General features: G+C 39.5%; 2 protein-coding genes across 2 annotated transcripts; both read left to right on the forward strand.

The window, feature by feature from the left end:
• Positions 1 to 19: 19 nt before the first annotated feature.
• Positions 20 to 11805, forward strand: LOC118114498 (lymphocyte antigen 6B). Its single transcript, XM_035164941.2, has 3 exons — positions 20 to 149; positions 10611 to 10718; positions 11298 to 11805. Exons 1-3 carry the CDS (start codon positions 101 to 103, stop codon positions 11450 to 11452), a joined length of 312 nt encoding a protein of 103 aa, XP_035020832.1. The 5' UTR covers positions 20 to 100; the 3' UTR covers positions 11453 to 11805.
• On the forward strand, positions 2943 to 13989 carry LOC124852459 (lymphocyte antigen 6G). Its single transcript, XM_047341413.1, has 3 exons — positions 2943 to 3088; positions 3586 to 3693; positions 13335 to 13989. The coding sequence occupies exons 1-3, from the start codon at positions 3043 to 3045 to the stop codon at positions 13481 to 13483; spliced, it is 303 nt and encodes a 100-aa protein (XP_047197369.1). The 5' UTR covers positions 2943 to 3042; the 3' UTR covers positions 13484 to 13989.
• The last annotated feature ends 767 nt before the right edge of the window (positions 13990 to 14756 follow it).

Consider the following 14756-nt stretch of genomic DNA (forward strand, 5'->3'; position numbering starts at 1 on the left):
CTGACCGATTTTCGGGGCGGGGGGCGGGGATTGAAAAGTTGAGCTCTAAGAAAAAAGGTTCTCTTTCCACTTCTCTAAAAAACTCTTCCTCTCTACATTCATGATGCAGCTGTGTGGAGCTCTGGTTCTGTTTGCGACTCTATCCACAGGTAAGAGCTGAGGTAAACTTCTGCACTTTGACATTTTAACTTAAAGAAATGTGTTGATGTTTAAAGGTTGTTGTAAAAGTTCAACATTTTTATGCTTGTTCACTTGAGGATTGACTCTCGTGGTCTGTCACTGAGTGAAACAGCCAAGGACTGTTTTCTCAAATAGGAAACAGCAACATTATTTCTTTGAATATTGTTTGTTTTATCCTCGTAAAACCCAAAGTGTAACAATGACAAACAAACTCTGTCACAATATCAATCAATCAATCAATCAAATTTTATTTGTATAGCCCATATTCACAAATCACAATTTGTCTCATAGGGCTTTAACATGGTGTGACATCCTCTGCCCTTAACCCTCAACAAGAGTAAGGAAAAACTACCTAAAAACCCTTTTAACAGGGAAAAAAGAACGTAGGAAACCCTCAGAGAGAGCCACATGTGAGGGATCCTCTCCCAGGACGGACAGAAGTGCAATGGATGTCAAGTGTAAAGCAGGAACACTCAAGATAAAGGTTTTAGCAGCATTGATTAGGTAAACATTTTGAAGCATAACTGAAGGTCAAAGGATTTGGTGGATTAAACACTGTCATTTAATGGTCAAGTGTCTGAGGAGAAATACTATGTATCGAGCAGTCCTGCTGCAATCATAGTCCATGGTCAGCAGCCAGCAAGATCATGATCCACCATCAAGATCGGATGCCACTATAGTCCACAGTTATTGTCCACTGCCGCCATAATATAAAGTATAAACTTAATACATGTTTAAAAGAAAGCTTTTTTTGAAAGCACCCACACTGAAGTTTCCTTTCCTGTTTTACTCCTTCATGGGCACTCAGATATTTTCACTTTCACATTCTCTTGATGAGACATGTCCTGCAAAATGCAGCGTTGTCTTAGAACACATCACCAACAGAAACTCTGCAATCACAGGAAGAGCAAACACTGATGAGACTTTGGTTGTTTGTTCTGTGTCTCTGCAGCATGTGGTCTGAGATGCTACACCTGCACAGCCAGCCAGGCCTGGCAATCCTGCACAGACACCAAATCTTGTTCAGCCATCTCAACCTGGCTGTTTCCTCTCAAAGTGAAGGTAGCTGTTCTTTCTTCACATCAGACTTCTCATGGAAGAAACCAGATTGCCGTCTGCCTCGACCGGTTGGGGGTGCTCAGTGCATGATGGGAGGTCCCGCAGCAGTCTGGGCCTAAAGCAACATAACTAAGGGATGGTTCAGGGCTCACCTGATCCAGCAATGGAGCGCAATGACTCCTGGGATAGGTTGGGCCAGGAAGGGTTCAACCGTTGGAGCCTTCGTATCTCTGGGATGGAAGGACGCATTTGGGACGGCCTAGTCGCCCCGCTGAAGCAATCTGCCTTCAAATGCAGCCTCCGGACGATGAATTGAGACGTAGCGATGGGGTTTGCCTCCTGAACCAAGAGTGGGAGCTAGTTCCACGGAGAGAGACTTGTACCTGAATGATCTCATGTGATCTATTGATAATAAGGGGCCAGAGTTTTTTAATATAAGATGGCTTGACTCTAAGGGCTGTGTCTTCATGCTTTATCTTCATATGTAATGTAGCAATGTCTGGTGTCTGCATTATTCATATCATACGTTTTGTAAACTGGAGTTTTTTCCATCATGTTTGCAGGATACAACATCGTTACCAAGGGCTGGCCAAACCAGTATGGTATATGGAGGTGCCATGGATTGCTGTGAGGGGAACTTGTGTAACAGCGCACTGACTGTCCCAGCGTCATTCTCCTGCTGGTGTCCTCCACCATCATCACGCTGTTGCTCTGAAGCTCCAGCTGAGAATATGTTGTGGTTTCTATGCTGCTCTTTTTCTCACTCAGTGTAAAACTACTTTCGAGTTCCCTGTACAAAGAGGTTTTGGATCAGGACAAACACAATATTCCTCAGGATGAAACTTTTATTCCTTTTTCTTTATTTTTACAACCAACAACAGCTTTGTTAGGAATCCCTGATTTAAAAAAAAAAAAAAAGAATGACAAAACACGACATTAAATATGAACAAGCATGAGAAAATAATAAACATATTTATTTGATGAACCTGATGATGAACAAACAATCAGACATAGTGTAAATGGGATATTGTTGTACCTATAATCAATAAATATGACTACAAGAAAAATACACCTGCAAGTCCTGGGTCAATGACGTTTAATTTGTACATAGATTTTAATATTAAAAAGGTTTGATGTTGCCATCTACTTAGTAATTTCACAAACACCTGTCTGTCTGTATGTCTGTCGTATGTATGTTTTGTGAACGTGTACATGGATCTGTATTTAGAATCTCTGTGTGTGTAAATAGATTTGAAAATGTGTAAAGAAAATATCTTAAAATATGTATTTAGATTTGAAGTACTACTTAGTACTACAATAATGGCCCCATACAGCTGACTCACTGCCACCGATGCTCACAAGATGGCAGCAAAGCCAGAACTTTTTAAAACACACAGCACACGTACAGTGGCTTCTAATTAAATTTAGTAGATTAGGTAAAGTAAACATTTGCATAACTGAATGACGAGTGTTTTTAGATTACAGCTGCTCTGATGTCTATTGACTTGAGAGAAAACTACTGTGAGACAAAAAATTATTTAATGTAACTTTAAATACTTTCATATTACCTATGTGTTATAATTTCATTTATTTGTATAAAAACATCAAAATACCAAATGGGAAAAGTCATATATAACAGTTTTTTTTTTTTTATCAAAGTGTTTACTTGTGATGAAATGCACGTCTGCGAGTTCTGGAAGAAGACCAAGTAGTGGGACTATAAAAAGGGAGGAGTTCACATCTCCTCTGCAGATCTCTCTCCTCACAGGGTTGACTAAAAGTCTGTTTTTCTCCCTGTTCACGATGCGTCTTTGTGCAGCTCTGATCCTGTGTGTGATGCTGTCCACAGGTAAGAAGAGTGTGTGTTTGTGTCTTTATTCTGGGCTTTAAAAACACAAAGAAATGAAGGTTACTAATGAGTAAATGTTTTTGCTGAACCTGAAAAAGAGGAGTTGGGTCTTCCATGAATGTACAAATGCAAATATTTTTAAAATATTCCCCCCAAAAAATGGAATATTTTTAAAATACAATCTGAAACACATGTTTTAATTCTATAACTTCAGTTTTCTATCTATTTAGAAGGACTTGAAGAAAATACATGATAATTGGAATGTGCTAATATTTTCTTTAATTTTTCACTTCACATTCTCTCAGTGGAACATTTCTGGGGCTGTAGTTGCAAAGCACATTTTTTATTGTCTTTTACTGAATGAAACCAGTATGTGTGGGAACATCTGTTTAAACTGATGTTTTTTTCATTATTAGTTGTAAATTAAATTGGCCTTAGATGAAATTATAGTATCTTAAACCACGTGTGACAGTATTTTGTATTTCTGCTACTTCCAGCATGTGGATTAAAATGCTACAAGTGTGAGTCTGCTAATGCTCGAGCCTGCACACATACATCAACCTGTCCTGCAGTCATGGACCAATGTTTCTCCCTCAATGTGACTGGTAAGATGCACAAACAAAACCCTGAAGTATCGGTGTGTAATATCAAGCAAGTCCATCAGACGGGGTCTGAGCTGATGCACAGTGTCGCTCGGCTGAATGCTGGCTCTCTCGTGTTGAAACTGAGGTTGTTCAATCGTGTCTCGCAGGTTCCATCACTAAGGGTTGTCGAACAACTCGAAACTGTGTAAAACCCGTATCTTGCTGTGGAGAGGACTTGTGTAACAGTGCCGTGCCCACTGGTCCCAGAGTCACCCTCCTGCTGGTGTCCTCAGCCATCGCCTCACTCTTTCTCTGACGCCTGAGTCTCCCATTTATAAATGTTCAACTTTCCTTATCAGCCTTTTAGAACATTTAGAACAACAATATATTAAACCAGCTTTAATGACGTTTACTCACAATATTATTGACCGTTAATTTGCTAATTTCTCAGGTCCTACTCTACTATTACAGCACAACCAGTTTTGATTTCAAACCCTACAGACACATCGTATGAGCAATCATAAGATAATCAATACATTATATGAATTATTAATTGACTGAGGATTATTGAAACCAGCAAACCACAATATTTGAGACTTACTGGTTTCATGTTCAGATAAAAATAACTGCCCAATATATCAACATGTTTTATTATTTGTGTGGATAAATTTCAAATGCCAATTGAGAAATGTCACTTTTATTTAAATAATATAATAAATAGATAATGAATCACATTTCAGGAGAGTAGCGAGTGTTATTTTCTGTTTGTATATACCGGGTGTAAAACTAAATGTATCATGTATTGACCCCACGTATTTCAAGTGTTTCAACTGAATTCAAGCTTGAGGTCAACAATAGCTAATAGCTTTAGCCAAGGGGCTAAAACAAGGGGTTAAATATAAGAGAGAAATATTTCAATTCTGTGATCGAAGATTGGAGTTATGTGGTTTGTCATGGTGTTTCTTCTTCTTTTGGGGGCGGGGTTCAGTTTGGCATTTAATGTTAAGCCCCCTGGTCCCTTGGTGCCCGGGGCCCTAAAGTCTTCAAACACTTCTGCATTGGTTGGTGCAGTATTTACTCTGGTGGTAGTGCACCATCAAACACCTCCAACTTCAAAATGCTTATTCAGCTAATTGAATGCTAACTTTGACAAGTGAATAAACTGCCTTGTTTTCTGGTCTTTATCTGTTTCATCTCTTACACAGGCTGTGCCCTCAAAGGTCAGTCAGGTCAAAAGTTGATGTGAGTCAACGTATTCAGCTAACATTTTGCTATTTTTGCTTGTTAAGATTAGACAAGTAGGTTAAAATAAGTCTCCAGGAAATCAGTGTGAGCTAAAGTACAGTGTGTGTGTTTGTGTTTGTGTGTGTGTGTGTGTGTGTGTGTGTGTGTGTGTGTGTGTGTGTGTGTGTGTGTGTGTGTGTGTGTGTGTGTGTGTGTGTGTGTGTGTGTGTGTGTGTGTGTGTGTGTGTGTGCAGCTCACCTTGCTCTGACAGCTGGTGTTCAGCAGGACTGTGTCTGTGTTTGATTCCACTGTATGTGTTGAGCTGCTTCGTGGCCGAAGTATCTGCTGATGGAGGTTGGTCGGGCTGCCTTGTCGACCGGGGCTTCCAGCAGGCTGTCCCGTAATGATCCCTCCGGGCCGTTCACCTTCAGAAACTTGTTAACAGTTTAACTTCCCAGATCAGGGTCTTCAACGCTTTGTGCCAAGGACCCTGCAACTGGTGGAGAGATGGAGCAGGACCCCAGACTATATATATTGTATAAAATTGTGTTTTATATTAAACTGGGCCTAGTGCCATGTATAAACATAGCTACCCTGTTATTGTGCATTCAATACTAAGCTATTCAAATAATACACAGGTTCATATATTCATGTTTTTATTTTAAACATGTAAGGTATAGGAGCTGCAGTGTTGCATTGTTGACTGAAAGATAACGCTTTCTGCCTCCATTTATCCGTCACAATATGTTGTATTCATGTTAATGTATTTAAAGACATTTAAATTTGTGGGAAAAAGTGGTTGGAAAATAAAATTTAAAATTAAAGAAAATATAAAAATGTCTATCAACCAAAAATGTCAAGCACTTCTGCAGTACTCCTCCGCTGACTTCTAGGGTCGCTGCGGACTTCTGTTGAAGACTCCTGGGTTCTTAGATAGTCAAGTTTGATCGTTTTCTCGGCGCTCCGCTAGGCCGTGACCGACTTCTGGCGGGCCGATCCGAGGAACTCACTAAACCATCCAATGGGCAGTGTTGTGCATGAACGAAGTTCGCAAAGAATTGCTCATTGAACACGCCTACTTTGCGGAGAACGATGAACTGAACGAACTTAATGACAAATAATGAATTGAACCAGAACATGTTCATATTATCTGAGGTCTAACTGAAAACGTTACGAATGTTTTCCTTCTCCTGAGGAGAGACGCTGTCTAAATCGAACGCTTGCACCATGTCGCGTTCTCAGCGCCCGCACAATGTCCGCGATGTAGCCTAACCTAAACCAACAAACTCGACTTCGCACTAATGCTACCCATGATTCATCGCACACACATGTAGTCCAAACAAGCAACGATTCCACACAACAGCTCTCAGCCCTCATATAAATGGCAAGTGAAAGCAGAGACGCAGACTCAGCGACTACATCTGATGCACCTTTATTATTATTTGCGGATTTTTACACACTGTCTGGATAAAGATTCCGAAGCAGTAAAATCTCTACCTTTTCAGGCAAATTGTGTCGTCCTGGGCGCTGAAAAAGCAAGTCCGGACGTCAGCCTCATCCGCATCTAATTTAAACGGCATGTGGAGCTGAAGCATCCAGCTAGCCTAAAAGTTATCGCCAAGTAATTGAAAGTCAAAGACTAAGACTCCCTGCCAACAGCCCCAAATGACCCAAACCACATTGTCTGCAGCCTTCTTAAGGGTATGATTTCCCAGCAACAGGTAGACAAACTCTTGCAGGGTATGAATAAATAAACAGGCAAAATTAGCAATAATTAAAACAAATAAAAAAACATTTCTTTTAGGAATTGATACATATGAAGTACAGTTTAAGGCAAGGGGTAGTGATGGATAAAGTTTTCTTTAAAAACAAGTTAAGTCTTTCTATTCTACCACCTTAAAACTATGAAATGAACTGAACTATGAACTAGTTCAATTTAAATGGTGAACTATGAACGAACTATTCATGTTTACTTGTATGAACTGGAACTTTGAACTAGTCTATGAGAGGTGTGAACTTGTACAACACTGCCAATGGGTATAGCGATGTGTAGAAAGGGCAGGGACTTAATCAACACGAGCACATTCCCCATCCATTTATTATTCCCTTTAGAATTATCCAGGTGCTCATGCAGGAGCTCGGTTCAGTTCAGTCTTCATCATTCCGGTTCGAAATTTGACCTGCAGCAAAACTAGACTGTGTCCAGTGATTTTTTTTTTTCTTAGCACTGCAGGTTGTTAACAAAAGAGGAAAACTATCATATTTTGTTTGCCTAGAACTTGTTTTCTTTGCTGAGTTATCATATGTATTGTGTGTCATTCCTGCTACTGATTAGAAAGTGAAAGGTCCATGTTTAGTGACATTACAGAATTCTTTAGTGGTTATACTGTGTTCTATTTGTGTTCTTAGCAGACACAAGAGGCAATTTGTTTATTCTGTTGTGTTGGTTCTTTTGTTGTCCCTAGAGGTTCAGATGCACTAGTCCATTACTATTTGAACCTCAGCATCTGTCTAACATTTTTAAAATTATACATTATATGTATATTTTTGTTATAATTTTTCAGTCAGTAGAAATAAAGCCTTAAGAGAACAATTTTGGGTTGTTTTGTGTCTGTATAGGCCTATCATAAAAAGCACTTTGCATTTTTATTTTGATACTTAAGTACATTTAACACCAGATAATTTTGATACTTAAGTTTATTTTAATATGAGCTACTTTAAGACTTTGACTCAAGTCATTTTCTTACGGGTGACTTTTAACTTTTACCGGAGTCACTTAGATATGATATCTGTACTTTTACTCAAGTACAGCTTCACACTTATACACCACTGCTGCTCAGCCCGTAATTGATGACAGAAACATCGCCGGTTTTTCCTACCTTCGCTGTTTTGCCTACTTGCTGTTTTGCTTAGCTGCTTTGGGCCAGCTTGATTGTTGCCTCGCTGCTTTGATGCTTTGCTTCCACCGTCTCGGCTCGGCTCACCACCCGTGCACGCCTGCATGCCTTGGCTGCTTGGCCTTCACAGCTATGGACCTGAACATAGCTGCACAGCTGGATAAGCTGCTTGAGTCCCTTTAGCATGTACGAGCAAAAATGTTTGAGAGGACTGCTGGGTTACTCTTCTTTGACCTGGAATGTTTGAGTTCCTCATTATTCAATTGTTTATTCCATTTATTTAGCTTGTGATCATTAGTTTATTCATTGAATCAATATTAGCTCCTTTTCATTTGAGATTTATTTTTGTTGGGCATTTTTGAATTGGTTGCATTATGTTTTATGTTCCATTTTGGGTAACTGATATTATTGGAGCTTCTGTTTATTTCATCTAATTATAATGATTATTAAAACCTAGTTTAGCTGTGGTTAAGTGCTCCTTGCCCCATTACCACAGCTGATTCAGTTTAATCTGATATTCTTTTTCTTAATAATTTGGGCCTTGGTTTAATTATCTGTAACCTGATGGCTGCCAACCCCATAGGTTTTGGTATATTGTGTTTATTTGTACATTGGTTAATTCCTTTTGCCTGTTACTCTACTGACTGTGTTCCTTATCCCTTTCAGTCGCTGAGAGCCGAAGGTGGTGGTGCTGTCCTGGGTGGTGGTCTCCTTTGTGTGCTTGTTCTGGCCTGATTTACCACAACGTATGTGAGAGTGATCACGTGTGACAGGGGGAAGTTGTATTTAGGTTTTTGTGGATCCTCCTCCTCACGACTCATCCCCATTGGTAAGCCTCAGCTCCTGATTAGACCTCTGCCCAGCCCCTGTGTGTGACTGATTTGCTGCTCCTTTAAGACATGCTATTTTTGTAATAAAAATAATTATATTTTGTTAAAAAGAACCACGCTCTTGCCTCAGTATAATGAACCGGAGAATGCCTTGGTACAGGTATATTACGATCTAAGTAATTCCTCAGGTGAAAATTCCTGAGGTGGCGTTGTCTGGCTGTTTACTTGATAAGGTATTATTTCTAACTAGCATTAAGCTTCCAAATGTACCTAATCCCACTTGCTCGACACAGTAGTGTAGCAAAATCTATAGCTGTTTATAAATATTTTTAATAATTTAGATGCAAACTGATTACTACAAAACATTATAAATAAATAATAAAACAGAAATATATTTTAAAATAACTTGCATAACTTTAACCCTGTCAGATGTTTCTGTTTCACTCTCTTTACTGATGTTTACAGATGAGGTCATTTTGTTGAAAAAAATACAGAATATATTTTTGTCAGATTTTATTTGTCAGTTAAACATTATAAACACAACTGAACTTTATTTATTTTTATTGTAAAAACCAAGATTGATTTAGCTACAAATGTGAACAGTGAATTGGACAGCTGCATGTAGAAGACACAGACACACACTTATAATTATAATAACACATTTAATTATGTCTCTTCAAAATCCTCATTTTCTTAACTATACCAGTAACCAAACTGATGACAGGTCTGGGCTTGCATTTATTTAAACACGAGTACTTCTGTTTCTTAATTCTATTTTTCGTCTGCTCAGTGGATTCAGGAGTATTTTGTATTTGGAAAAGAACAAGCAGAAGGAAAAGTTTGATATGTCACAAAATGCATAATTGCTTTCTCGGCAAGGATCTGACCGATTTTCAAGGAAGTGGGATTGAAAAGTTGAGTCTAAGAAAAAGGTTCTCTTTCCACTTCTAAAAACTCTTCCTCTTCATGCATTCATGATGCAGCTGTGAGCTCTGTTCATACCTCTATCCACAGGTAAGAGCTGAGGTAAACTTCTGCACTTTGACATTTTAACTTAAAGAAATGTGTTGATGTTTAAAGGTTGTTGTAAAAGTTCAACATTTTTATGCTTGTTCACTTGAGGATTGACTCTCGTGTCTGTTCATTTAGTATGAAACAGCCAAGGACTTGTTTTCTCAGCCGGAAACAGCAACACATTGAATATTGTTTGTTTTATCCTCGTAAAACCCAAAGTGTAACAATGACAAACAAACTCTGTCACAATATCAATCAATCAATCAATCAAATTTTATTTGTATAGCCCATATTCACAAATCACAATTATCTTATGTAGGCTTTAACATGGTGTGACATCCTCTTGCCCTAACCTCAACAAGAGTAAGTGAAAACTACCTGGAAACCCTTTTTAACAGGGAAAAAGGTTCAGAAACTTCAGAGAGAGCCACACGGTGAGGGATCCCTCTCCAGGACGCGGACAGAAGTGCAAATGATGTCATGTAGCAGAACATCAAGATAAAAAAAGGCTTTAAGGCATTATCAGGGTAAACACGGAAGTATAACTGAAGGTCAGTGATTTGGTGGATTAACAAGCCACACGGTCAAGTGTCTGAGGAGAAATACTATGTATCGAGCAGTGTCCTGCTGCAAATTCATAGTCCAGTGGTCAGCAGCCAGCAAGATCATGATCCACCATCAAGATCGGATGCCACTATAGTCCAGCATGTCCACGTCAGCCATAATATAAAGTATAAACTTAATACATGTTTAAAAGAAAGCTTTTTTTGAAAGCACCCACACTGAAGTTTCCTTTCCTGTTTTACTCCTTCATGGGCACTCAGATATTTTCACTTTCACATTCTCTTGATGAGACATGTCCTGCAAAATGCAGCGTTGTCTTAGAACACAGACGACTGAACAGAAACTCTGTGAACGTTGTGAAGAGCAAACACTGATGAGACTCTGGTTGTTTGTTCTGTGTCTCGGCAGCATGTGGTCTGAGATGCTACACCTGCACAGCCAGCGAGCCTAAATCCTGCACAGACACCAAATCTTGTTCCGTCATCTTCAACCGCTGTTTCTCTCTCAAAGTAGAAGGTGAGTTGTTCTTTCACATCAGACGTTTCTGCGGAAGAAACCAGATTGCCGTCTGCCTCGACCGGTTGGGGGTGCTCAGTGCATGATGGGAGGTCCCGCAGCAGTCTGGGCCTAAAGCAACATAACTAAGGGATGGTTCAGGGCTCACCTGATCCAGCAATGGAGCGGCAAGAATGACTCTGGATAGGTTGGGCCAGGAAGGGTTCTCAACTGCTGGAGCCTTTCAGATTCTGGGATGGAAGACGATTTGGACGGCCTAGGTCACTGGCTGAAGCAATCTGCCTTCAAATGCAGCCTCCGGACGATGAATTGAGACGTAGCGAAGTGGGGTCGGCTCTCCTAAACTGGGTAGAGTGGGAGCTAGTTCCGAGAGGAGACTTGTACCTGAATGCTCTCATGTGATCTATTGGGATAATAAGGGGCTGTGAGCTCTTTAATATATGATGGGGCTTGATTCTTAAGGGCTGTGTGTCTTCATGCTTTATCTTCATATGTGGATGTAGTAAATGTCTGGTGTCTGTATCATTCATATCATAATATGTTTTGTAAACTGGAGTTTTTTCCCATCATGTCTTGCAGGATACAACATCGTTACCAAGGGCTGTCAAACCAGTATGGTATGTGGAGGTGCCATGGATTGCTGTGAGGGGAACTTGTGTAACAGCGCCGCACTGACTGGTCCCAGCGTCATTCTCCTGCTGGTGTCCTCCACCATCATCACGCTGTTGCTCTGAAGCTCCAGCTGAGAATATGTTGTGGTTTCTATGCTGCTCTTTTTCCTCACTCAGTGTAAAACTACTTTTGAGTTCCCTGTACAAAGAGGTTTTGGATCAGGACAAAACACAATATTCCTCAGGATGAAAGTCTTACCTTTTTCTTATTTTTACAACCAACAACAGCTTTGTTAGGAATCCCTGATTTAAAAAAAAAAAAAAAAGAATGACAAAACACGACATTAAATATGAACAAGCATGAGAAAATAATAAACATATTTATTTGATGAACCTGATGATGAACAAACAATCAGACATAGTGTAAATGGGATATTGTTGTACCTATAATCAATAAATATGACTACAAGAAAATACACCTAAGTCCTGGTCAATGATTGCTTTAATTTGTACATAGATTTTAATATTAAAAAGGTTTGATGTTGCCATCTACTTAGTAATTTCACAAACACCTGTCTGTCTGTATGTCTGTCGTATGTATGTTTTGTGAACGTGTACATGGATCTGTATTTAGAATCTCTGTGTGTGTAAATAGATTTGAAAATGTGTAAAGAAAATATCTTAAAATATGTATTTAGATTTGAAGTACTACTTAGTACTACAATAATGGCCCCATACAGCTGACTCACTGCCACCAGATGCTCACAAGATGGCAGCAAAGCCAGAACTTTTTAAAACACACAGCACACGTACAGTGGCTTTGACTAAATTAAGTAGATTAGGTAAAGTAACATTTCTATGAATAACTGAAATTAATGAGTGTTTTAGATTACAGCTGCTCTGATGTCTTCTTGGCCGACTTGAGAGAAAACTACTGTGAGACAAAAAATTATTTAATGTAACTTTAAATACTTTCATATTACCTATGTGTTATAATTTCATTTATTTGTATAAAAACATCAAAATACCAAATGGGAAAAGTCATATATAACAGTTTTTTTTTTTATCAAAAGCAGCATTGTGATGAAATGCACGTCTGCGAGTTCTGGAAGAAGACCAAGTAGTGGGACTATAAAAAGGGAGGAGTTCACATCTCCTCTGCAGATCTCTCTCCTCACAGGGTTGACTAAAAGTCTGTTTTTCTCCCTGTTCACGATGCGTCTTTGTGCAGCTCTGATCCTGTGTGTGATGCTGTCCACAGGTAAGAAGAGTGTGTGTTTGTGTCTTTATTCTGGGCTTTAATAACACAAAGAAATGAAGCTAATGAGTAAATGTTTTTGCTGAACCTGAAAAAGAGGAGTTGGGTCTTCCATGAATGTACAAATGCAAATATTTTTAAAATATTCCCCCCAAAAAATGGAATATTTTTAAAATACAATCTGAAACACATGTTTTAATTCTATAACTTCAGTTTTCTATCTATTTAGAAGGACTTGAAGAAAATACATGATAATTGGAATGTGCTAATATTTTCTTTAATTTTTCACTTCACATTCTCTCAGTGGAACATTTCTGGGGCTGTAGTTGCAAAGCACATTTTTTATTGTCTTTTACTGAATGAAACCAGTATGTGTGGGAACATCTGTTTAAACTGATGTTTTTTTCATTATTAGTTGTAAATTAAATTGGCCTTAGATGAAATTATAGTATCTTAAACCACGTGTGACAGTATTTTATTTAAGCATTTGAGTAATGTGATTAAAAATGCTACAAGTGGGTGGTGTCTGTTGGTGCTCTCAAGCCTGCACCACATCAACTTGTCCTGCAGTCATGGACCAATGTTTCTCCTCAATGTGACTGCAAGATGCACAAACAAAACCCCGAAGTATCGGTGTGTAATATCAAGCAAGTCCATCAGACGGGGTCTGAGCTGATGCACAGTGTCGCTCGGCTGAATGCTGGCTCTCTCGTGTTGAAACTGAGGTTGTTCAATCGTGTCTCGCAGGTTCCATCACTAAGGGTTGTCGAACAACTCGAAACTGTGTAATACCCGTATCTTGCTGTGGAGAGGACTTGTGTAACAGTGCCGTGCCCACTGGTCCCAGAGTCACCCTCCTGCTGGTGTCCTCAGCCATCGCCTCACTCTTTCTCTGACGCTCTGGAGCCTCCGCTGAGAATGTTCAACTTTCCCTTATCGCCTTTTTAGAACATTTAGAACAACAACATATTAAACCTAAAGCTTTATCGAATGCGACTACAGTGTTATTTTCTGTTTGCATATACCGGGTGTAAAACTAAATGTATCATGTATTGACCCCACAGTATTTCAAGTGTTTCAACTTTTGAATTCAAGCTTGAGATCAACAATAGTTGATAGCGAGTCAAGGGGCTAAAACAAGGGGCTAAATATAAGAGAGAGAAATACTTCAATTCTGTGATCGGCAATGTACAGAAAACTGCAACATCATCATGGTTGGAAACCCCCCAACAGGGCCCCAGTTCAGTCAAATGCTTCATAACTTAGGTTTGGTTGAAGACTTAATGAGTGTGTATGTTGTGCTGAGGGTGGTCGGGGGGGTTGCGCTTTAAATTCACAACTTTTGTATTATTTCTGTGTGTGCGATTTGTTTATAATTTCGATAATAAAGGAATTGTGTGAAGATTGGAGTTATGTGGTTTGGTTTCATGTGTTTCTTCTTCTTTTGGGGGGGCGGGGTTCAGTTTGGTTTAATGTTAAGCCCCCTGGGTCCCTTTTTACCCGGGGCCCCTAAAGTCTCTTCAAACACTCCTGCACATTGGGTGTTGGTTGGTGCAGTATTTACCAAACAGCTCCACCTTTGCTAAAATGCTTATTCAATGCTAATTGGATGCTAATTTTGACAAGTGAATAAACTGCCTTGTTTTCTGGTCTTTGTCTGTTTCATCTCTTTACACAGGCTGTGCCCTCAAAGGTCAGTCAGGTCAAAGTTCAACACTGATGTGAGTCAAAGTTGCCGCCATGTTAGTTAACGTATTCAGCTAACATTAACATTTGCTATACAAGAGGTGATGTTCGCTGGCTGAACCACCACCAGTTGCCCAGTGTCGGGTTCTGAGAGGCTGCCAACATCCACCCAGTCACCCCCATCATCACCGCGGCCCCTGCAACACTGAACACAAACATGCACTCATGTTGGCGTCGTTACATATTTTTTGCCAAGAAGTGAAAGTGAGTATCCACCCTCCGTGTATCAGCAGTGAACAGCTTCCTGCCCCGTCCTAATCACATAGTACCACATCGCACATCTCAGCTGTACAGCACCAACAAATGCTAAATTGTACCGACTATTTAAATAAAGTTGAGTTTTGGCTTCACACTTTTCTCTCTATGTCGGTACTATTCATGCTTCCTCTCTCTCTCATTATAAGTTATAAGTGAGATAAGTCA

Source organism: Hippoglossus stenolepis, chromosome 9 (genome assembly GCF_022539355.2).
Source record: "Hippoglossus stenolepis isolate QCI-W04-F060 chromosome 9, HSTE1.2, whole genome shotgun sequence".
NCBI classification, from domain to species: Eukaryota; Metazoa; Chordata; class Actinopteri; order Pleuronectiformes; family Pleuronectidae; genus Hippoglossus; species Hippoglossus stenolepis.

What these genes read in the sequence shown, in the direction of transcription:
- LOC124852459 (XM_047341413.1), top strand. Translation starts at nt 3,043, where the DNA reads ATGCGTCTTTGTGCAGCTCTGATCCTGTGTGTGATGCTGTCCACAG. An exon ending in GTGTGTGATGCTGTCCACAG is followed by an intron (nt 3,089 to 3,585) that starts GTAAGAAGAGTG and finishes TGCTACTTCCAG; the next exon opens with CATGTGGATTAAAATGCTAC. An exon ending in TTTCTCCCTCAATGTGACTG is followed by an intron (nt 3,694 to 13,334) that starts GTAAGATGCACA and finishes CGTGTCTCGCAG; the next exon opens with GTTCCATCACTAAGGGTTGT.
- LOC118114498 (XM_035164941.2), top strand. Translation starts at nt 101, where the DNA reads ATGATGCAGCTGTGTGGAGCTCTGGTTCTGTTTGCGACTCTATCCACA. An exon ending in GTTTGCGACTCTATCCACAG is followed by an intron (nt 150 to 10,610) that starts GTAAGAGCTGAG and finishes GTGTCTCGGCAG; the next exon opens with CATGTGGTCTGAGATGCTAC. An exon ending in TTTCTCTCTCAAAGTAGAAG is followed by an intron (nt 10,719 to 11,297) that starts GTGAGTTGTTCT and finishes CATGTCTTGCAG; the next exon opens with GATACAACATCGTTACCAAG.